This window comes from Penicillium hordei (genome assembly GCF_028827395.1).
Source record: "Penicillium hordei strain IBT 12815 chromosome Unknown utg000003l_segment0_segment0, whole genome shotgun sequence".
Taxonomy (NCBI): Eukaryota; Fungi; Ascomycota; class Eurotiomycetes; order Eurotiales; family Aspergillaceae; genus Penicillium; species Penicillium hordei.
In genome coordinates this window covers 4,402,088-4,425,071 of record NW_026623144.1, presented here as the reverse complement: position 1 = coordinate 4,425,071, position 22,984 = coordinate 4,402,088, and the positions used below count along the sequence as shown (strand labels likewise).

General features: G+C 46.3%; 6 protein-coding genes across 6 annotated transcripts; 4 read left to right on the top strand and 2 right to left on the bottom strand.

Annotated features, from left to right (window-relative positions):
• Positions 1 to 4,999: 4,999 nt before the first annotated feature.
• Positions 5,000 to 7,990, top strand: N7537_006891 (uncharacterized protein; the record flags this gene model as incomplete). Its single annotated transcript, XM_056897948.1, has 4 exons — positions 5,000 to 5,563; positions 5,616 to 5,819; positions 5,873 to 6,230; positions 6,279 to 7,990. The coding sequence occupies 4 exons, from the start codon at positions 5,000 to 5,002 to the stop codon at positions 7,988 to 7,990; spliced, it is 2,838 nt and encodes a 945-aa protein (XP_056753733.1).
• Positions 7,991 to 8,508: 518 nt separating this feature from the next.
• Positions 8,509 to 10,482, top strand: N7537_006890 (uncharacterized protein; the record flags this gene model as incomplete). The annotated part of the gene is made up of 1 exon (XM_056897947.1): positions 8,509 to 10,482. One exon carries the CDS (start codon positions 8,509 to 8,511, stop codon positions 10,480 to 10,482), a length of 1,974 nt encoding a protein of 657 aa, XP_056753732.1.
• A 236-nt stretch (positions 10,483 to 10,718) lies between these two features.
• On the top strand, positions 10,719 to 11,983 carry N7537_006889 (BSD domain-containing protein; the record flags this gene model as incomplete). The annotated part of the gene is made up of 2 exons (XM_056897946.1): positions 10,719 to 11,637; positions 11,700 to 11,983. The coding sequence occupies 2 exons, from the start codon at positions 10,719 to 10,721 to the stop codon at positions 11,981 to 11,983; spliced, it is 1,203 nt and encodes a 400-aa protein (XP_056753731.1).
• Positions 11,984 to 12,527: 544 nt separating this feature from the next.
• On the bottom strand, positions 12,528 to 14,600 carry N7537_006888 (RanGTP-binding protein; the record flags this gene model as incomplete). Its single annotated transcript, XM_056897945.1, has 4 exons — positions 12,528 to 14,262; positions 14,315 to 14,415; positions 14,469 to 14,526; positions 14,584 to 14,600. The coding sequence occupies 4 exons, from the start codon at positions 14,598 to 14,600 to the stop codon at positions 12,528 to 12,530; spliced, it is 1,911 nt and encodes a 636-aa protein (XP_056753730.1).
• A 529-nt stretch (positions 14,601 to 15,129) lies between these two features.
• Positions 15,130 to 17,502, top strand: N7537_006887 (translation termination factor GTPase eRF3; the record flags this gene model as incomplete). Its single annotated transcript, XM_056897944.1, has 2 exons — positions 15,130 to 17,211; positions 17,268 to 17,502. 2 exons carry the CDS (start codon positions 15,130 to 15,132, stop codon positions 17,328 to 17,330), a joined length of 2,145 nt encoding a protein of 714 aa, XP_056753729.1. The 3' UTR covers positions 17,331 to 17,502.
• A 239-nt stretch (positions 17,503 to 17,741) lies between these two features.
• On the bottom strand, positions 17,742 to 18,305 carry N7537_006886 (pre-rRNA-processing TSR2 family protein; the record flags this gene model as incomplete). The annotated part of the gene is made up of 1 exon (XM_056897943.1): positions 17,742 to 18,305. The coding sequence occupies one exon, from the start codon at positions 18,303 to 18,305 to the stop codon at positions 17,742 to 17,744; it is 564 nt and encodes a 187-aa protein (XP_056753728.1).
• Positions 18,306 to 22,984: the final 4,679 nt, after the last annotated feature.

Here is a 22,984-nt window from a genome sequence, read left to right as displayed (position 1 = left end):
GCTTGAAGTGGCTGCATGATTTCACGTTAGCAAGGAAATCGATAGCCAAATAGTCACCAGAATATCAATAACGATAAAGTATTGACATGGGGACCATGTTCTATAAGAGAAACAAACTCACCGGACGTCTAGCACCCATGGTCGCCTCGCTCTTATCCGAAATCAATGGTGGGCAGGTATCAAGGCGCTCAGGATGGATATTGAGCTATTTCTTAGTGAAGTGGATTCAGGAAGTTATCTCGCGCTCCATTCCAAGTCCCAATATGAATACGGAAAGACTCAAACTGACGCAAATCCAGACATGATTGAAAGAGAAGGAGGGGGGAAAGAGGAGCCCGACAACTTGGGTTAAGTTATAATCTGGCAGGGCGGGAGGACAATCCCGACAACTATAATTCAGCGTAAGATCGACATTTGAAATATTCGAAAACAAATAAAAAAACATAAAAAAAGAAAAAAAAGACCAAATGCGAAACCAAATGCGAGAGCAAACCCCGGAAGTGGAGCTCTAGTTCGTGTACAAAGCTGGGTGAATGGTAAAGAGTGAAAAAGTAAAAGCATATGAAAGAGCACGATGCCCAGGCGCTTCAGGCGTGAAATCATTAAAAGCGGAATAGTACCCATGTAACGTCCCTGTTTTCGCCAGGGAAAAAGTTTAGTGGTCTATTGAAAATGATTGGACGGAATTAATATGTAATTGACACGACACTGGCTTTTTACTTCACTTTTTCTAGTTTACGTTTCGTGTTTTTGTGTTTTTTGTTTTTTTTTCTACTATTCAGAGACCTGGAATATAAATATTAAACTTATTTCTTTTCCTTCAGAAGGACAGAATCATAAGATGCAATATTTCTTGGCAGCTTCACTATTATTCCAAGTTGTGATGTTGGATTGATAAAACCTAAGGCTCTTTCCCCGGTGACCCCCGGTCATCCTCCGATTCCCTAACATGGAACCCCAGATGGTACATGTTATGTATCTTTTTCAGAACTTGGCCAGCCATTTTACCCAGGGCTCATTATCTCGATCCTCGCGATCGAAGGCTCCTGGCTAATTGGGCTCGATGAACCAATAGAGGTTGGTTCCACCTAGCTGGGAATATGCAACCCGCCCAGCCACGGGCCGCCTTCAACCTTTCTGCTGGGATTTGCCCTTAAGATTCAGCCGATCAACAGAAACGATTTCCAAGAACACTTGTGCAGAACACTTGTGCAGAATCTTGCAGGGTCATCCTAGCAATAGCCAGATTCAAACGCCGTTATACCCCGAAGTGAGATTTCTTTTTTTTTTTCCGTGAATAAACAAATAAACACATGTTACCAATGTTTCAAATCAAAAAAATCAAAAATGGAAAAAGGAGAAGGGGCGGTAATAATGGATTCTAGACTGGGGAACGGCCCCATAGAGACGTGGAGTTGTTGGGATTTCCCAAATGAATTCATCTCCATAACAATCACGGCCCCGGTACTGTTCCCACGCCAGGACCTTAGTCATCGCACGGACTCCCAATGGTTGGACCCGAATATCAAATGGAATAATTCTAGAAGATTTTTGAAGTCCTGTATAGAAAACTCGAAGTTTCCTTTGTTCTTTTTCGTTGCAGGACAACTCGGACTCCTACCATATTTAGGCCTAGCGGTGGGGAAATAGGAAGTGATCCATCAGAAATAGCGTCACACGGGGCGTTTGAAGCCTGGGCTTTTTCTCCCCAAATTGCTCCAAAAGGAGGGGCACATGGGATCGAGAAGTGCATCACGGAACATGCACAATAGTTTCCGCTACTTCGGGTCTTCATATTAGTTTTTATCTTGTATCTTTTATTTTTATTTTTCTAATGGCGTCTGGATTTCTGCACTATACAAGATATTACCTACTCCGTATATCGTAGAGAGATACAGAGTACTCAAGTGTCCTCCTGAACTTCTAGACCTAGGAAGATCTGGAAATCTTCCGTCATTGCTCTACAAATGTCGATCAAACAAATATGAAACAATTATAACGTATAGCATGTATTGTAGACGGAAATGGCAAATGTGCTCAGGTGTATACCCCAATTTCAAGTAACAAAAACACCGACAAAGATATAGATGTAACCTTCTGTACTCGGAGTACCCCGAATCAAAAAGCTGCAGTCTTAGCATTCTACGGAAAGAAGGGGGCTTGTAGATAGAATCCCAAGCACAGCATCCCTGCAGCCGTCCCAAAAATAATGTTCTCGCTGCCATGGACCCGGGTTCCCATCCAAAGGGAACACCCCGGGAATTAATTGGAATTGAAATTCACCCGGACCCGGTGACTGGGAAAGTTATTCGGGTTCCATCGTGTCGGTAACGCCAGCCCCAGAACCAATTTTCGAGACGGGACCATGTATGTTGTACATACCTTCTTTGATGGACATTTCAATCTTTTTTTCTTTGCAAATTGCCTAGGTATGCGAATGCGAAATTTTTTTTTTTTTTCGGATGAGTTGTCTCTCTCTGATGCTACATTAGTACAACAATAGATGCGTGGTTCGATGTCCGTCGAACCGCAACCCAGGAACCGCTAAGTCGTCACTCCGCAGCGTAGTGGAGACATCCCTTGGCGATTTATCTCTTTTGAGATTCTTGCTTTGGTCGCTGGTATCTAAAAGCACCCACCATAAGCAGGACTCGTACAGAGGATGTACATACCATACTTTCTTTGATGTGGGGAGGTAGGGCATTGGAAATTACAGAGTCTGTTAGTCTGCTAAGTGTTCACAACCGAACAACTCCGAATACATACGACTAAGCCGAGACACATGCTACACGAGATGCCAAGACTCTGACAATAAGTTAATGGCCTATCAGATCTGAGTCCAAGAGGAGAAAACGTGTACTCACTTTACTACTTTCACTAAGCTACTCTGTATGTACCTAGTTAGTACCTAGTTTGTAGGGCTGCACACCGGAAACTTCAGCCAGCCAATCTGCATCAAGCTCTGGGAAGAAGAAAGAGTAAGTGACAAAGCGTGCTAAGCAAATGTATGCAGCGAGAATCACCCCAAGCTGCACCTTGCTCCTACCGGTAGGGTAGCAACTAGATGCACCTGGAAGGATGTGCCTGGCTCGATTCTGGACAACTCATTTACTTCTAAAATAGTGAAACTCTATTGGAATTAGTTTGGAGTCAAGTAAGACATGCAGCCTATTATCCTTGACAACGTGCATATCGGCCCATTGCCCGTCTTGGGGCTTTCGCTAAACGGACTTGATACTACGTGTCATGCATAAAACAACTACCTGCTGGTGAAAGGGTAGACCGCTTGGGTATTTTTCACAGATATTTATTCTCCACAGATGATATCACTACGTTTTATTGGCCACGGATGAAATAGACCTATACTTCACAAGGCGACTTTTTCACCAGCTTGGGGGTTCCGCTAAGGACAACGACAATACCAATACGAAACTAATCAGAAAGGAAGAAAGCAACCCCCTTTGTCATTCTCTTTAATTTGATGAAGCCCAATAAATCAACTATTAACCCTGTTGTGCATGTAGGTGCGGGGTGAATTATTCACAGAAATGATCGGCTAGAGAGATCCACACAGTTCAATTCGCGGTCTCGCCGAAGTAACCCCAACACGTTCTCACACCTTTGCACATAGTACATTAGAGGGGAAGGAATTTTTTTTAAGGGCCCATCGCTTAAGAAAAGTCAAAAATATTTGGAATTGGAACTGCAAATCATCTGCTAGAATCCAGAATACCGGGCCTGGGTGGAGCTACGACCAATCGGCACGGCTTAGGACTAAAAGGTGTGACCACCGCACAACTGTCAGACGCAAGCGAAATGTAGATCATGCACATCTACAGTTGGTCTGGAGAGGAAAACCATCTCTTCCACACCCCCACCATCCACCAAGAGGGGTTAGTGTCAAAATGTTGAAGCTAGTATTGTCCTTGTTGATTTTCCTTTTACAGCCTGGTCTCATTTAGAAATTTCTATGTTGTAGATCGCGCTCTAGAAGGGCCCTTATTAACTTTCTAGGGTAACCTAACTGATCACTCGGAAAGCAAGTTATCTCCGCTGAATAGGTTCTATTGGCTGGAATGTCTCCGTCCTATAGAGCCCATGCAAATCTACGAGGGAGAAACAAAAAAATAATGGCTGGGATATGCTTAGACGCAGTATAGTAGATTGCAATATATATCATGAACATTAATTGGACTCCGTATATGCATACCGCTTTGCTTAGTATCCCAGATACTTATCCATTTTACCTGCTCGGCATGTGCAAATCCTTTTGGAAGATGACGTGGTATCAGGCAATTTGTGAAGTCCTGTTGTCATTCAATAGTATTGTATCTTCTTTGCTGCTTGGTCAATTAGGACTCACTATCTAACTACATGTATTTCATCGACCTATATCCTAGGTAAATTATCTTCTTCTTTGGATACGGTGTTATCTTGGCTTGACTGCTTGTAGGGCTTGGTTTTGTTTCGCTAAGGATAATAGAGAAGACTTTTATGTAGATATATATCTTGTGTTCTCGCGGGGCTTTTTTTTTTTTTTTTTGCCATTTAACAAGAACTAAGTGAGACATCCATAAACCATACAAGCTTAATCCAATAACCAGAATAATCAGGATATCAATAAATAAACCATTCAAATCGGTTGATATTAGACAAAACGCAAACAGTTTCCAAGGCTACTTCCTAATCGGGTTATATTGATGTCGGTACGGATAAATCAAAATCCGACATGACGCACCCTGTGATCTGGAAGGACCCGAAATGCAGCGCGTCAACAAAGCTTTGGCGGGGACACATCTCTGTTGTGCAAATATCATTTCTGAAAAGTAGGGAACATTTTGCTTTTTCTGTTCCTTGATGTTTTGTCCTATTGCATTTCCAAGGAGGGCAGGTTACCGAAACGCTACATTGTGTGCTGACGCGCGACGCGTAGAGCCTCATCGGATAAAAAGCCTAGGAATTTACTACATGATTCTGCATTTCAACATTTTAGCTTGCAATGGTGCGCCAAACACCAGCCCGTTCCGCAAGGAGCCAGGTGACGCCCGCTCGTCAACCTAAACGTCAGAGACAGACAGATGATCATGCTCCAGATGTCTATCAAGAACTGCTGGAGGAGGCTGAAGCTAGAGATCCCGGGCAATTTGCTTCAGACAGACCAATTAAGAGGCGTAAGGCCGGGGATATGAAAGCTATCCCCGTGGGATTAGAGGCCTCGGAACAAACACATCGGGACGCAGAAGCAAACAAACATAGCACCCAACCGGTGCAAACTGTTTACGATTCATCGACATCAGAAGAATCAGACGTTGACTGGGAAGATGTTGAATTACAGCCACCATCCCAGTCCTTGTTGAGACACTTTCCGTCTCAAGGTGACGATGACATGCTCCAGATCACACTGGAGCAAGAACCCGAGAAGCACAAAAAAACATTTCAAAGAAGGAAGCCTTTAACTGGAGCCGAAAGAAAAGCTAGATTGGATGTGCACAAATCTCATATTCTTTGCCTTCTCGGCCACGTCCAGTTACGCAACATGTGGTGCAATGATCAGGAATTACAGGTGAGTGCTGGCCTACTTGGGCATATCGATTAAGGGTCTAACAGCATTGTAGGAATTCCTAAAGAAGACACTGCCTAGGAAAGTAATCGCCCTTCTACATCCAGACGAGGATAAACCACATTATAACAGATCCACCACGTTTATGGATGGTCTCAACCAGGCTGCAGATGCCTTCACACGCAGATTTCAGATTACCAAACCAGGAATGAAACGGGCTCACTGGGCGGAAGATGAATCGCAATTGAAGCAGAAACTGGTATCCTTCATAAGTTTTTCCATCAACAACCATTCACTGACATGAATATACAGGAATCAATCATGACGAATGCTGAAGTCTTCTTATCCAAAGGGGATTTTCGAACCCAAGCAAAGACAATGCAAGGTTCCCGGGACTTTGGGGCTCAGCTATTCTGTGCCCTATTGCGGTCTGTAGCTGTAGAGGCGAGACTTATTTGCTCATTGCAACCGTTGCCATTTTCTGGCACCGTGAAAGACATGACGCCGTCTAAACCAAAGCATCAATATATCGTGATATCATCAGACGATCCTGGATCCTCAACAGATGAACGCAGCCAGAGTGAAAAATCATCTGCAGCTTCAAGACCTCGACGGATTGGACAGCCTAAATTCACCCCCTCACGTCCTCCCCAACCGAAATACTGTTCAGGTATGTGATTTTAAGCGATTGTTAGTCTACGCCTACTAACACCCACAGCTCCAATTCCGACACCGCGAGACTCGTCATTTCCGGTATTTTGGGTGGAAGCCTTCAACGAAGCTGCACAGAAATGGGTTCCAATTGACCCCGTCGTAACAAAATCCCTAGCTAAACCTTCGAGGTTTGAACCACCTGCGAGTGATTCGTTAAACTTGATGAATTATGTGGTTGCTTTCGAGGATGACGCCTCCGCAAGAGACGTCACTCGTCGCTATGTAAAAGCATTTAATGCAAAGACACGGAAACTCCGCGTGGAAGTCACACGGAATGGCGAGAAGTGGTGGGATAAGGCACTAAAGGCCTATGAAAAACCCTTCTTCGACGATCGGGATGAGGCAGAGATTAGTGAACTAACATCCAAATCAGCAGCCGAGCCAATGCCACGCAATATCCAGGACTTCAAGGATCATCCCGTCTATGCGCTTGAGCGACACGTTCGTCGCAATGAAGTAATCCATCCCAAACGAATCATTGGGCACGTGGGGCTGGGAAAAAGCACAGCACGGAGTGAGACATCCGAACCCGTTTATCGTCGATCTGACGTGCATATTGTGCGAAGCTCCGATAAATGGTATCGCCTTGGGCGGGATGTTAGAGTTGGCGAGCAGCCTCTCAAGCGTGTTGCCGCCAGTCGAAGCAAGGGCGGGGGATTCAGTGATGATGAAGATGAAAATGAGCCTCAAGAGACTACACTATACGCCGAGTTCCAGACAGAAATCTACGTCCCACCACCGGTGGTTCAGGGAAGAATTCCGAAGAACACATACGGAAACCTCGATGTTTATGTGCCCAGTATGGTTCCACCTGGCGGAGTTCACATTAAGCGGCCGGAGGCAGTTCGAGCTGCTCGAATCCTTGGCATTGACTATGCCGACGCAGTCACTGGGTTTGAATTTAGAGGTCGTCGTGGTACCGCTGTACTCGGGGGAATTGTTATTGCCATCGAGTACCAGGAGGCGCTTGAGGAAGTTTTGAGGGGTCTCGAAGATGAGAGGCGGTATGCTGCACTGGAGGCAAGAACTGTGGAGGCTCTACGGTTCTGGCGGCTCTTTTTGATGAAGCTTAGGATTGCAGAAAGGGTCAAGGAATATGCCGACGATGACGAGGAACAACAGCCTGAAGATATCGAAGACGAAATGGATGTTGATGCTGGTGGTGGTTTCTTTCCTGAACCAGATGAACCAGCCAATAGTCTGCCTCCGAAAGTTCTAGGAAAGGGCAGAATGGTACATGACCAGGGGTTTCCCGAAGACTACACGAAAAGAGAAACGAAACCGTCATTGGACGAGGAGGATTATACTCTTGAAGGGGGATTTCCGCCCGATGATGATGATGATCTAGCCCCAGACCCGGTGGAACCTCCAAATCCTGCGCCTTTGGCCATAAACCCGATGTCGATTCCTGAGAGTATTGCCAGGAACAAAGCATCAAAACCACCTCGCTACTCACTGGTGGTTGTCCCAAACCGCGGCTCAAACCCGACATCTGTACCCCAAGTCCTCGCAGGATCATCTGACAAAGCTCCTATCGCTGTAGATTCGTCAACAAATGGTGGCTCCAAATCCGCAAGTGTGGTTACTGTCTCTCAGCCACCGTCACCCGTGCCTAAATATGATTCCGACAGCGAGATCGAGAAGGGATCTTTGCTTTCTGAGGACCCTGACGATGAGGATGCAATTCCCGAATGGTTGATGTCTGATGAGGACTAGTTTTTCACAACTAGACCTGTTGTATGTTACCTATGTATATTGGACATGAATTGTTTAAATAAAAAGATCAGAATTGCTACTTTAGGATTGCTTTCGCCGACCTCGAAATTTGTTAAGCTCACACTTTAGGCATGGCTTATGTAACATTATACGTGAGCCTTATCAACAGCCCGGCCGGGCTAGCTCAATCGGTAGAGCGTAAGACTCTTAATCTTAAGGCTGCGGGTTCGACCCCCGCGTTCGGCTATTCCTAAAACCAAACCTGAGATTTCTTTTTTGCTCTTTTTCTTTTTAAATTCCTTTTTTCTGTTCGAACAGTCCAGATTGGAATGATTGCATTGTTTTTTATGTCATTATTATATTGTGAATGCATGGAGGTCAAAAGTATCGCACACGGACCAAGCCATTATTAGCGACGCGTCGACGCGAACCGCCTTAGGCATCTATCTCCCTTAACGTCATATCTTTTACCTGTAGGCTCCAGTCTGATGTTTAAGCCTTGAAACATTGCTGTTGCAATGAAGCAATCGCATGAATCTCGTAACCTGCCAGAGCCTCCTCGAAATCAGTCCCACACCCCGAGCTGGTCGAGTCCACCAGGTCTTCCAACAACTGCCACGAAAAGCATCACCGCACGGAACCGATCACCACAGTCATCGACATCAGCAAGCACTCGTAAACGAGCATTGTTGCCACGAGTTCAATCAACTCTCACGCAAATTGACTTTGTGACACAACCCACGCCTTCAAATGATGACCAGCTTGGCTACATTGACGAACACAAGCGTCGCGACGATACCCAGGACACAACTCAGCGGCCAAATGTAGATGATGGGTCCGACAAGGATTCAGACTATCTTCCCGCTCCACCAGTTCGGTCAACCCGTGTCTCGAAATTCAAGATGAGTGAGCAAGAGCGCGATTCAAATGAACGCTCGCAGAAGCGGAGGAGCTCTAGAGTCGTCAATCGAGATGGAAGCCGAAGTCATGGACCACGAAAGAGCGAGACACCAAGGGCGAGTGTCCGTCCCAGGGGCGGTCGAAAATCTTTAGAGAAGTCAACGGGAAAGCGGGACAAGACTTTAACTCAGATGGACTTTGTGCGACGTTACATTACCATCGATGATGATGATGATGACGACGACGTGAACATGGGATATATCCAGCCGACACCGCAGAAGAGGGACATGAAAAATGAACAAACAGAACATACGCCCAAACAGAAACGTACGACCTCCGCCAAACGAAAGCGCAGAGCCTTAGAAGAAGAGCTGGATCTCTCAACTGGGGAACCTATATCTCAACAAAAAGAAGCACCGGAATCAAATCCTGGAAGTGGAGGTGGGGGAGAGCGGGCATCTACGGCTCCTGTCACGCCGCAAAAGCTTCGGACGCGCGAGATACCTTCTTCACAGACGCCCGAAAGCCCCGGCCTCGCTATTATAACTTCATCTCAATTTCGCAGCACTACTTGCTCTCCTTCGAAACGGAAGCAGTTAAACCCCGCAGATAATTCCATGCAACCTATCAAAAAAGAACCCCCGGAGGCTTGGCGAGTGGTTGAGGATTCACAAGACCCTGCAGGCCAATCTTTACCACGGCCAACAACATTCGATTCTACAAGTCTCCGTAACAATATGTTCCACCCTTATCCAACTACTACTGAGGAATTCCCCTCATCTGTACCCCCGACGGAGTCAACCTCCCAGGAATTCCCCACTGAAGCTAATGGGAGCTCGAGAACTGAGCCTACTAAGAGGGAAAGGACAGTCGTTTACGAAACGGATGCGGACTCGGAATACGGAGACTTTGAGGAAAATCTCAATGGACGTTCCGTGACACCATCTCCGAAGAAAGCACACAGAGAATTCGGTCCGCAGGACGGCTCACAGGCGACCCAACACAGCCTAGAGTCACCCAAGGATGATTCCCAAGAACTTCCTCTACCAGCTGCGCAACCGAGCCCTGGATTGGATGATGCTCCTTCATCCGAAGCTCCGATGTCTGATGCTTCAATTTGCTATCAAAGAATGCACGCAGCTACACAGTTCCCGCACGAGCCAATCCCAACGCTGAATACACAGAAGATGTCTGAGCTTTTCCCTCACGGAGGCAGTAGCCAGTACACAAATTTGGAGGCGTGGAAGCCTTCTCTTCGAAACCAGGCACCGGGGCCATTCTCTCAGACACAGACACAGAGCCAGGAAGGTGACAAAGAGTCTACTGAAATGGTTCCCGAGTCGTCGCCCATCCGTGAACGAGAACGTGGAATCGAGTCGGGTGATAATTCGTTCCAACGACCTCGTGTTCCTGGCTCAGTGGTCCAAGTTGAATCCTCGCAGGCGGTGGACCGAGATCCTCAATGGCAGGGCCGGATCCTTTCTCGGAGTCAGCTTCTTACATCGAGCGTCATGGAGAGCATTCCGCTCCCGAATTTTTGGATGGGCAGTCAGGATAGTGTAGGAGAGCCTTACAGCTTACCTGAAGGGTGACGTTGTTTCTGAGATTATTCAATGGAATTTATGACTTATGAATTTGTGAAATACTGTTCAATATGATTATTATATACATTTTACCATAAATTTATTTGCTGTGTTTATATGATGTAGTTGGTAGTTTTTGAGGATCGTCGCAAGCGGGGCGGTCGGCCCATGGACGAACGCGGAGATCCTGCAACCTTGCGCTTCCAAATCCTTGACCCTCCTTTCCCTCCTGCATCTTCCCAATCATGGATATCGCCTACGATTACATCCAGGAGGAGGCTTTTTCCAACAAGGAGGAAGCTCCTTCCGACTCCAAGCCCCAGGAGTCTAACGCCAACCTCAACGATGAGCTACAAGAGACCTTCCGTGCATTCTCCGCCAGTCCGTGGGGCTCCCGAATTGGAGGACTATGGGACAATGTACGCAAACAAGGAGAAACCTACTACGAAGGTGCTCGCCAGGAGTATGCAGCTGCCAGCGAGGAAGCCGTGAAAGGATTTTCAGATCTCAAGGAAACACTCGCCGACAGGACAAAGGGGCTGTCTCTCAGCACAGCTGCCTTGACGGGCAGTGGCGAGGGACAAAGTGACGAGACTACCACACCTAAGGCTGCCGCAGAAGGAGGAGAATCTGCCGACAAGGGAGAAGGCGAAGGCGCTGGCGCCAGTGGAGAAAGCTTTATTACGCGGCTGAAGGCGGAAGCCGCTCGGCGACTGAAGGAGATCGAGAAGGCAGAGGAAGCAGCCGATGAAGCGATCTTGCGATTCGGAATGAACATCGGCCAGAAGCTGCGTGAGGCTGTTAGCATTTTGCCCCCCGACACCGATGAGTCCGGCAAGCTTCTTTTCGAGAGCAAGGATGCTGAGGGAAAGCGGGTCATCCATGCTACACGGTTCGAGGCACAGTTGCACGTTATTCATTCAAACCTGGAAAGTTTCAGCAAGGACCCGGTCAGCGACGAGTGGCCTTCGTTCAAGAAGGAGTTCAATGTCGAAGTCAAGACGGATGAGATCGCCGCCGATTTGGAGAAATACCCCGAGCTCCGTTCGGCCATGGAGAAGCTCGTGCCCGAGCAGGTTGAATACGCGGAATTCTGGACTCGTTACTACTTCTTGCGTCTCGTCGTGGAGACCGAGGAGAAGAAGCGCAAGGAACTTTTGAAGGGTATGTTGAGTCTGTTACCCCGGTAATTTTTGTTTCCAGTGCTAACCTCTTCTATTTTACAGGTGCCAACGCCGAAGAAGAAGAAGAAGTCGGCTGGGACGACGACTCCGACTCTGAGTCTCAGTCTCCCTCTACTCCACATGTCCGCTCCGGTGCTCAGACCCTTGCTCCCACCAAAGAAACCGAGAAAGCCGAGCCTCGCCGTTCAAACGACCAGCACTCTCAAGCCGACAGCGAATCCAGCTACGATGTTGTGAGCGGCGCTGCTAGTCGCACACCTGGTAGTCCCAAGGAAAAGGCTTCATCCGCTGCGAAGGCAGACGAGAGCGATGAAGATTGGGAGTGATTCTCCATCTCTTTTCAAGGACGCATCAGCAAGATGATCTAAGTTGGTCCCGAGGGCGCTTGTCTATACTATATACCCCCGAAAGCGTGGTCTTGCTACTGCGTGCGCCAGCTTAAACACGGCCAATTGCTCCTGAATCTGCTTTGGTTGGAGTTTAGGAATGTCGGGTCTTTTATTTTTTTGGCGTTTCGGGCTTTTCCCCCCTCTCCTTTTATTCCCAGCTCTGTTTTCTGCAACTTGCTTTCAGCGAGCGATTTTATCTGTCTATGCGGTTGATATCTAAATACACGTCATTCCTTCTATCTACATACATCCCATCTTACCATGGAAATCTGACTATCTAAGCTCCTAAGTAGACCATTAGCCAACAATCGACGGCTGCTATGGATGATGGCATTCGCCGAACAATTCAACATCCAGTAGAGGATTTGTCCGAAGGGTAGGATGAAAAAGTCAATCTTGTAATGCACTCGCTATCTCGTAATCATGATCATAATACATGTACAAGGCATCATAGTCCACGAATTTCCCATCCATTTCCCATTCAATCTGCCGTGCCAGACCCTACATCTGCATCATCTAGAGACCTCCCCATCTTTTTCGAAAGGGGAGATTCAGCATACGCAGGCCTCATAGAACGCTGACCACTTGGACGGACATTGGACGAGCCTTTGCGCACTGGGGTCTCCGGTGTACTTTCCCTGGAACGAAGATGGAAGCCCTGGGACCGCCCACTGGGCGAGTAAGGATCGCCGCCATATTGGTGGGGACCACTACCAGGCTCCCAGCCGTACTGGTAATCCTCACCGCGGTGTTTGACGGGGCTTTCATTGTAAGGGTCCCAGCCAACGCGACGACGGGCCTCGGAGCGTAACTGCTGACGGTGCTGTTCGTCGCCGCCAGCGCCGGTTGTGGAAGATTCTTCCAGGAAGAAGTTGAGGAGCTCGTCGCTGATCGAGAGGTGGGATTGTTGCTGGAATTGCTGGAGGGATGTTAGGCGGAGGAGGGTTTCGAGGAGGGAGAGAGAGGTGCGGATGTTTTCGAAGTGAGGGTTGGAGACGGTTGTTGTCGCAGCGGCGGATGAGAATGATTGGTCCAGGCGAGATGGGGAGTGGAATGAATGCCCCTTCTCATTAAGCGATAGCTTGGCCATTATATTTGGGTCGATTGAGGGTTCGTCTGTGGATGAGTCGGGATTTTCGGCTTCGGATTCGGTATCGGAGGTTTCGTCTTCGTTGTAAACTTCAAATGCGATCCATTCTGGGTCTAGTCCGGCAGGTAGACGCCATTCTTCGGGTATGGAGTCTTCATGCAGATAATTGAAGCTGCTGGTTTCCGGATTGTCGCCTCCGTTCAGCTGTGCGTCGAGTTGAGCTTGCTCCTCGTCCTCTGGTTCTTCTTCGGATTCTGTTTGAGGAAAGTCCTCTTCCACCTCGTCGCGTTCCATCATGCGCCGTGGCGGGAGAGCATTTATGTCTCGTTTCAATAGTAGCACTGGGTTGTTTGTTTCGCCCTCTGTGCTGATGTTGAGGATCCTCCCGGTGTCTGCGTAGAAGATTTTTGAAATTTGATGAATAGGAAGAATCTCCCGGATTCCTGCTGTGGAAATGCTTTCATAGTTTTGGGGCTGTGGGTCATTCTCGTCGATTGTGTGAACTCGGCCATCATCTAAATCTTCGATGATCAGGACTTGATAAGCGTATTCATCGGACCCGGCTGGCCCCGGAAGTTTCGTTCGTGGGTGTTGGTCTGGAGACTGCAATGAAGCTATTGGAACGCGGCGCAGCTTCAGACGTGCCTTGTGCATGACTTCCTTCCATGTGGCTTCGCGAACAGATTCTTCATCATGGGGTCGCAAGTGGCTGGCAAATAGCATGTACATAGATAAGGTAAAAGTCGGCCCTACTTGGACTGCCTGAGATGGGGACATTGAATATTGTGTATCCCCTGCTGTGAGAAACGTGCTTGCTTGGAGGAGCCGGGATGGCGACACTGTTGCGGGTAGGTTGGTGGATAACTTGGCGCCAGAGGTGGTGATGGCCAGGTTCATCAGTGGTACTGCGTCTTCAATCCGAGCCAACAGCTTTTTGATATCTTTGATAATAAGCTTGATTTCTTTCTCGCTGTTTGTCTGATCTTTGGACGATCTTGCCCCTTTGCGTCTCAATTCTTCAGATGCCGCGGCTCTTCCCAGTCGCTGTCCTAGGGCTTGAATGTCCCATCTCAGAGACTTTGTGAGGGCGACAGCAGATTCCAATGACGTATTTCCTCGAGCAGCACTAAACCAATTATGAGCTTTTTGGCAATCCAAACCAGTGTCGAGTGGCTCACATCAACTCAATCATGTCGATAGCTGGGGCGATAACTTGTATCTTGCTTTCTAAGCGTTGTTGCAAGGAGACTAGCTCGTCTCTGTCCTCGCTCTTGACATTCTGCGGGAACTGATCAGCGCTGACTTCTTCCTGTAGCCGAAAAGAACACGTACTCTGAGCAAGCGCGATGATTGGCGCATTGCATAACTGGCAGTTATTGCAATTCCCGACCTACGTGACAGCTTTTAGCATTGAAAGGTGTCGTTCCTCAGTCATTATCAAGCATACCGAATGGCATAATTCATGGCTTGCCGGGTGAGCTGTATATAACAACGAATTAGTTGCTTGCCCTATGATCAATGATATACGAGACACACCCCAGTTAAAAATGTATCCATCTTGGTTCAAGTTAAATGCCAACGGCCTTTAAAATCTGTAGTGTAAATCGTATTGAGATAGGCGATATAAAATGGCATGGAGGGGTGCTTATCGATAAGAGAATAAAAGCTCAAAGAAGATGAGCCCAACTGTCAACACTTGCACCTTTCACCTTGGAAAGAGACAATGTAGTGAGGTCAGAGTATTGAAAAAGTCATAATTATAAGCAAAGAGTCTGTTTTCCCAACAAACATTTATTTACCTTGTCACACTCAGCAGAAGAAATCCATTCAATATAAAATATCACGTGAAAAAAAAATATCGCGGGGTCTTAGTCATTCACCTGTGCAAAATCAAAAGGCCCTGGGGCCCCTCTTATTGACCCAACCTGTATTCGTCCAAATCCGTCTTGGTTTCGTATTTTCGTGGTAATTCGACCTTAGCTCTTATTTCACGATGTCAAACCAAACACCCGAATCCTGGGAGGATGAGCTTTCCCGACAGGCTGAAGGCGTTAACCTGAACGCACAATCTCGCCCTCAGGCCCAGGCGCCCTCATTCCAACCCGGCGCCGCCTCTTTCACGCCTGGAGCCTCTTCCTTCGTCCCCGGACAGCAGTACCAACAGTATGCTGGCTACCCCCAACAGGGATACCCTCAGTACGGCCAGCAACAGGCCTACGGTGGCTACCACCAGCAGCAAGCCTATGGCCAGTACAACGCCTATGCCCAGCAGCCCGGTGGCTTCAACCAGTACAACAATGGACAGCAACAGCAGCAATACGGTGCCTATAACCAGCAGCCTCGCCAGAATGCGCCTGTAGCAGCACAACAGCAGCCTGCGGCACCGGCTCAGTCCGCTCCCAAGCCCGCAGCGAATGCCGCCGCGCCCAAGGCTAAGGTTCTCTCCATCGGCGCCACCTCCTCCAGCGCTGCCCCCAAGACCAAGGTCCTTTCGATCGGTACTCCTACCCCGGCCGCCAAACCTGCTGACACCACCTCCAAGGAGGCCAATGGTGATACCAAGGGCTCCGCGGCTGCTGAGGCAGGCTCAAAGGTGGCGGCCACTAAAAGCCTTGATAAGTCAGAAAAGGCCGCTGCTGCTGGCAAGGGTTCTCCCACGCCATCTTCTGGCCGCTCTAGCCCTGGACGTTCCAGCCCAGCCCGCGGCGAGACTGCCAAGCAAGCTCGCGAGGCCAATGCCGTCGCAAAGTCACAGCAAGCTGATGTTGATGACGCAACCCTAAAGGAAATTTACGGTGAGCGCAGAGAGCACGTTAACGTCGTCTTCATCGGTCACGTCGATGCTGGCAAGTCTACCCTAGGAGGTTCCCTCCTGCATGCTACCGGCATGGTCGATGAGCGTACACTGGACAAATACAAGAAGGAGGCCAAGGAAGCCGGCCGAGAGACCTGGTACCTCTCGTGGGCTCTTGATTTGACCCAGGAGGAGCGTTCCAAGGGTAAGACAGTCGAGGTTGGCCGTGCCTTCTTCAAGGTCACTGTCCCGCACCCGGATGGTGATATCGAGCGTCAATTCTCCATATTGGATGCTCCCGGCCACAAGTCCTATGTTCCTCACATGATTGGTGGTGCCTCTCAGGCCGATCTCGGTTGTTTGGTTATCTCTGCTCGTAAGGGCGAGTACGAGACTGGATTCGAGAAGGGTGGCCAGACCCGCGAACACGCTTTGCTCGCTAGAAACACGGGTGTTTCTAAATTGATTTTGGCGGTGAATAAGATGGACGACCCTACCGTTGAATGGAGCAAGGCCCGGTTCGACGAATGCACTGTCAAGGTCACCAAGTTCCTAGAAGCCCTGGGCTACAAGAAGTCGGATATCTTCTGCATGCCTATCTCCGCCCAGCGTACTCTCGGTATCAAAGACCGCATTCCCAAGGATGTGTGTGATTGGTACGATGGTCCGTCGTTGCTCGAATTCCTGACTGCGTTTGAGCTCCCCGAGCGTAAGGTCAACGCGCCGTTCATGATGCCGATCAGCGCCAAGTACCGTGACATGGGTACCATGGCAGAGGGTCGCATTGAGTCCGGTATCATCAAGAAGAGTGGTACTTATCTCATGATGCCTAACCGCGAGGAGGTTCAAATTTCTGCTATGTACGGTGAAACAGAAGAAGAGATTCCGACCGCCAAGGTTGGTGACCAGATTCGCCTCCGTCTCCGTGGTATCGAAGAAGAAGATTTCTTCCCTGGTTTCGTACTTTGCTCACCTAAGCGCCCCGTTCACTGCGTATCTGCTTTCGAGGCTAAGATTCGTATCTTGGATCTGAAGAGCATTCTGACGGCTGGTTTCAACTGCGTCCTGCATGTCCACTCCGCTGTTGAGGAGGTTACTTTCGCCGCTCTTCTTCACAAGCTCGAGCCCGGCACCGGCCGCAAGAGCAAGCGTCCTCCTCAGTTCGCCAGCAGAGGCCAGACCATTATTGCCCGTCTCGAGGTTACCAGCACTGCCGGTGCAGTTTGTGTCGAAACTTACGATGAATACAACCAATTGGGTCGTTTCACCCTTCGTGACCAGGTAGGTCTTTTAACACTCTTTCTAATATGATATCTCTGCTAACATTTCGGTTGTAGGGTCAAACCATTGCTATCGGTATGATCACCAAGCTCATCACTTCCGAGACCGAGGCCCAGTGAAGTGCTTTTGCCAACGATGCCTGAATATCCGTGTTTTCAAAAGTGCAACGAACTACAAAAGATCATTGATGCGCTTGCGAGAAACTCTGAATAGGGCGGTATGGGTGGGCAGAGGTCGCGTAATGATACCACAGACAGTCCACAACTGACGATGATGAACATTTCTTTTTCCACATTCTTTCTTTCATAGACTTTGCTCCATCTATGAATCCAAGCGGTTCAACCTTGTATGGGTTCTTGGGTTATCCCCGGCCATATAGGGGGTATTCCACGCAAGCCAGATCTGATGAACAATCAACCATTGGTAATAAATGCATCTATGTAACTAGAAAAAGGATATTTATCCGAATTCCCTGCTGCCATCAAGGGCAAAATGGAAGTAAAACAAATATATTCAACAAAAGTCCAAATCTACCTCTTCTTTCCAACAACCTTTGTAAATCCATCATCATCAATCTCAGGCTCAGTCCGCTCCCTAGGAGCCCGCACCAAAGTAGGCGCCTCACCCATCTCAACATCTCCTTCATCACTCTCATCATCCGTCTCCTGATCCTCATCCGCAGCCTCAACCCTCTGGAACTGATTCGCAGCAGAGCGATTTTGGCTCTTCTTCTGGAATTTCTCCAACATCTGCTGAATAATACCGAACTCGCCGCGATCCGTCTGCGTTTTCAACTCCATGATCATATCCGCAACGTCCGCGGCACTCTCATCGTCCACCGCTACGTCGAACTCGTCGTTCATCACTTGTACGAGCACTTCCTCCAGGTCCTCCGCATCGGTCTCGGGTCGATTAGCCAGCATTTCGGAGATCGCACCGCAAAGCCAGTCCCGCTTTTCGCTTGAGTTGGGGCCGCCCCAGTTTGACTGCACGGCTAGTGAGAGGGCCGGCCAATTGTTGATTGTGAGGGTGATTGCGAGATCGAGGTAAGAGGCGGAATCTGTGGCCGCTTGGGGTGTTGAAGTTGTCGCCATTTTGAATAGGCTTATATGGTTGTTGGATTTGAGGTGGGCTTTGCGTTTCTTTTTTCGGAAGACTGATGGTACCCCGCGGTCTTGGTGGAGAAAAAGGCACTTGTTGATGGAGTGGGCAAGGCTGGGTTGGATAGTAGTGATGGAAAGAGACAACTTGTCTTCCTTTGAGCCTTTCTGCGATCGGTGTACTGTATCGCAATTGAGATCTCTTAATACGATGTTATGGACCTTGAATTTTTTTTAGAAAAAAGATCCGATTAGATAAGATAAGGTCAGGTGATGGGTCTCCCAAGGTTGGCACTATTTCCAAGGCCCTCTCCGGGGCTGCCAACCGTCCAATGTAATAAATAGGCTTGTTTCGCTGGACCTCTTGTACCAATATAAATAAGAATAGCCAGCTGCTTATGCGGCCTTGTCATATGTTCTTGGTGGTCTCTTTTGGTGGTCTTCTCCTTCTCAAGCCTTATCGGGATGGTGGAAAATGGTGGAAAAAGGCGGGATAATGTTTCAACAAAAATAAGCTTTCTATATATATATTTATGAACAAACACCATATCATATATATAACTTGAACAAAAACTTGAAAGTCCGGCCAAATAAGTTAAAACACAAAAAAAGAAACTCCGATAGGGGGAATCGAACCCCCGGCTGCCGTGTGAGAGACGGCGATGTTAGCCACTACACCATATCGGAGGGGGACTGCGAATTACTCTCTTAGGTTTAGCTTTGACCCTTTAAGGTTAGCGCTCTTCGTCAGTGCTATGTTCCCGTGCGTGGTTCTATATAATCCCGTGCCGTCCCACATAATAAAGTTAAAATTCTGATTGGTCAGAAAAACTAGTGATCTTAATACTCGGATTCCTCGAGTAAGGGAGTTATAACCTGTTAGTAAAGTAGAAGACTATATAGGAATAATGAATGTAAATAACACAATAAACTGTGTGTATTAGACTCTAGAGAGGAAAAGAAGGAGAGAGGAAGCTATGCTAATCAACTACTAGAAGTCATAGGTCCTATGCATCACGTGATAGCATATAACAGTTTACTTTATGTCGAATACCCAAGTCCGAATATATAGTAGAAACCAGGTATTATACCGGAAACATTATATAACATTGGGTACTAGGCATACCATACAAAAGTGCATATTACAGTTAGTCATCATTATTCGCACAGATTGTTGAAATAGCGGGTTTTGTCATTTTAGAGTCTTTAACATTGGTCATCTATACCATACATTGTTCGTACACCAGCTTTCCGTCAGATTAACTGAGCTTGTATTGAAAGAATGCGAATGAACAAATCATTGATTTATTGATTGATTTGTTCTAGAACTAAATCATCGATTGACATTCATTCTAATAGAAAAGGTCGAATTCAATAGCTCTCCCATTAAATTGCATTTGGTCACTTTGTTCGGATATAAAACGGTGTTGTATCCTTTCGAAACGAAGTTCTTTTCTTCTAAGTAGTTGCAGAATACAAAAGCAAGGTAAGCAGTTTTTATATTGGGTTTCTCGGTCAATATAACGACTCATACTAATGGGAATAGATGGCCGATACTCGAGTCCATCGCTCGGGATCCACTTTCCAGCTACTCACGGCTGGCCCGTCAATAGTGACAAAATCCCAATCTTATGAACACGATAAAATACCCTGGCCATTATTGAGAAAACAAGTTTCGGCCTGTACGCTTGAGTTTCTGAATGAAGGCGAGACTGTTATTGGCGCCGATGACAAGAAGAACCATGTCGTTCTTAAACTCGCGTTCAAACATACTGTCATGAAAGCTACACCATATGCGCCTCATTCGACAACCGGAATCTTGATCAGCATTAATATTCACGGCATTACCTCCGATTCCCGCATTATGGGCAGTAACTTGATTGTTAAAACAATCAGTTACCAAGGGCCTCACCAGCGAGCCCTGAAATCGATCGAGATACCAATTTCCCCGAATAAGACAGTAAAAGACTTTCTGAAACCTATCAGTTTGTCTGAGATCCTACCATTTACATTCGTATTTGATGGAAGCGGATACATGGGCTGTAGGGACGTTATGTGAGTCGCAATTCCTTCGAACCGACTCTTTACCGTGGCCTACTAACTTGAACATTAGGTCGCAATTCCTTTGTCGTTTGGGAGATGCTGAGATTATTATTTTTTTAAGCGAAGAAGATAGTGCGGCTTTTTATCGGCATCTCAATATGCATTATGGACAAGAGGATATGATGTGGTTTAAGCCTGTTTTGCGAGGTATTTCTTTCAGCTAATTACTCCTATATCGTTCTGACCGATGTGATCTACCAGTAAGGACTTAGTGTAAGTGCAGGTATCGCAATACTACAGTCTGACTCCGTCAAGCTCAGAGAGCTGGATCTACCATTTGATTTTTATTCTATTCACTATTCTATTCACTATTCTATTCGCTAGCTGTATATATACGAAGCGACCCTTGAATACTAAGAGCCTATGGATGTTATCGCCGTTGATCTGAGATAGGGATTTATCATCGGGTCTATATAGATATGTAATGTATTTAGATATAGAATTGGAAGCTGAAAGTTCGAGTAGGGTTCCTTCCACCAACTAGGCACTTTAGAAGTAGATAGTTGTATAAGAGAGAAAGAATGATAGAGACTCTGATATATTTGAGAAGTCGAGTTTATGAACTGTTGAATACTAATAGCTAGGTATGAATTGATGTGATTCTGAATATAAGTGTATGTAGATGTGGGAACATATTGGCTATCTTGCTGGCGAATATCACTATATTTATGGTGAACACGTATAATCAATTCTATTTGAGGGGATTGTATAGGATTCGATGGTTCTGTGTGTTTAAGGTTATATGTATGAAGTTATTGGATGATATTAAATTTCTATTACGAATACGCATTCTGGAAATTAAACGTTCAAAGAAAAAGAAGAAGAAGAAGAAGAAGAAGAAGAAGAAGAAGAAAAAGAAGCAGCAATAATTTTGCATTGGTCTGACAAAACTGGGGGAAAAATGAAGAAGGGAGAAGGAGAGGAAGAGAAGCTATCTAAGGGAAGAGGTCTGTCACCTCAGATCATTTGATACCCAATAGCTCATTCCATATGAGTGATTATGCCTGGCTAACATTCGAAGTATCCAAATCTCTAACATCTATTGGGCCAACCTGTTAGCAAGAGAATCCTCTAAACAAAGGGGGGTCCTACCCACAATACCGACTGCTACCGTGCAAAAACCACCGTCTTGCTACGGAAAGTGCTTTTAGGTTTTGAGTAGGTGTGAGTGGAATCATACTATAGTACTCTGGGGGGAGTGGGTCTCCCCCTATAACTCTTTACTTAATTATAACTTAATAATACTTACGAGTAGACTAATACCCTAGTATAGATCTACTCGGCGCTCTATCTAGTATTAGTTCCTTAATCGCTTAAAAGGACTTAGGCTATAGTAAGGCCCTACGCGGCAATAGCTTAGTTACGATCCGATCATTGACGTTGGACTATTCGAGGAGTATTAAGGCAAGTATACCCTGAACCCATCTAACCTAACTATGACCAGTTAGCTAGTGCGTAACACCCCACTATATAACTAGGGCTTCGGTTTAATCGATCAGAGTGATAGGGAGTACAATACTACTACGAAGGCCAATATAACTAGTATTATATATATTCAAACTGAACTCTAAGCTTTCTAATATACTCCGAGTTCTACTATTTAATTAATATTAATAGTTTTTATAGTTAGAATTATATATATATATATTTAGTAAGTCTATCGATTATAACTATAATTGTATTATATCTATTTAAGATTAATAACTTTATAATAAAGTCTATTATAATATATTCCTATAATTTAGTTAGTATCTTAGATAACTATAATTCTTTATAAAATATATATTATATAGGCTTATTCTATTAGTATATATTATAAACTCGGATATAGAATTAAACCTTTCGCTATATATTTAGAAAATAATAATTTTATATAATATATTCGATAATCTTTTCTACTTTTATATATTGAAGAGGGGAACGCTTAAGGCTATATGCTCTATGGTATAGTTTAGTTTTATACCCAACTCTATATATAAGGGAGCCTAGGTACACTGCCCTAGAAGTAGATTCAGAGAGGTATAGGAGTGTATATTCTTAATCTATATCTATCTACTACTTATAACCCTATAATCTTAACGCTTATATGACGATATATAAAAAAGAAGAAGAGGTAAGGGTAAAGAAAATACGTAGTAGGGAGCAATTGATTATCGCCTATAATAAAGCCGCCGGGCTTATAATAGATATATAGCAAGAACGAAACAATTATGCGCTAAACTTAGACATATAGCACTCGTCCTAATTAGATCTATAAAACCGCCTATACGGAATCACCACGATTATCTCCCACAACACCACGCAACCGTGGTCTTTCCCGCTAGAACCATTCTTGGCCCCACTAGGTTTAGCGCACTTGGCTTTGTGAGTACCCGTGCAATGATGATAATATACCCGTGTAATGATGATAATATTCCAAGAGCTCCGCCACATATATTTTTTATTAGCCTGACGAGTCGTTCGTATCCCTCCTATATCCTACTAAAAATCTGTGGAATGTCTCAACTCAACGAAGCTAACTGTGGCCCGGAAGGGCTACCTTTATCTGTCAGACGGTATACCTATCGAAA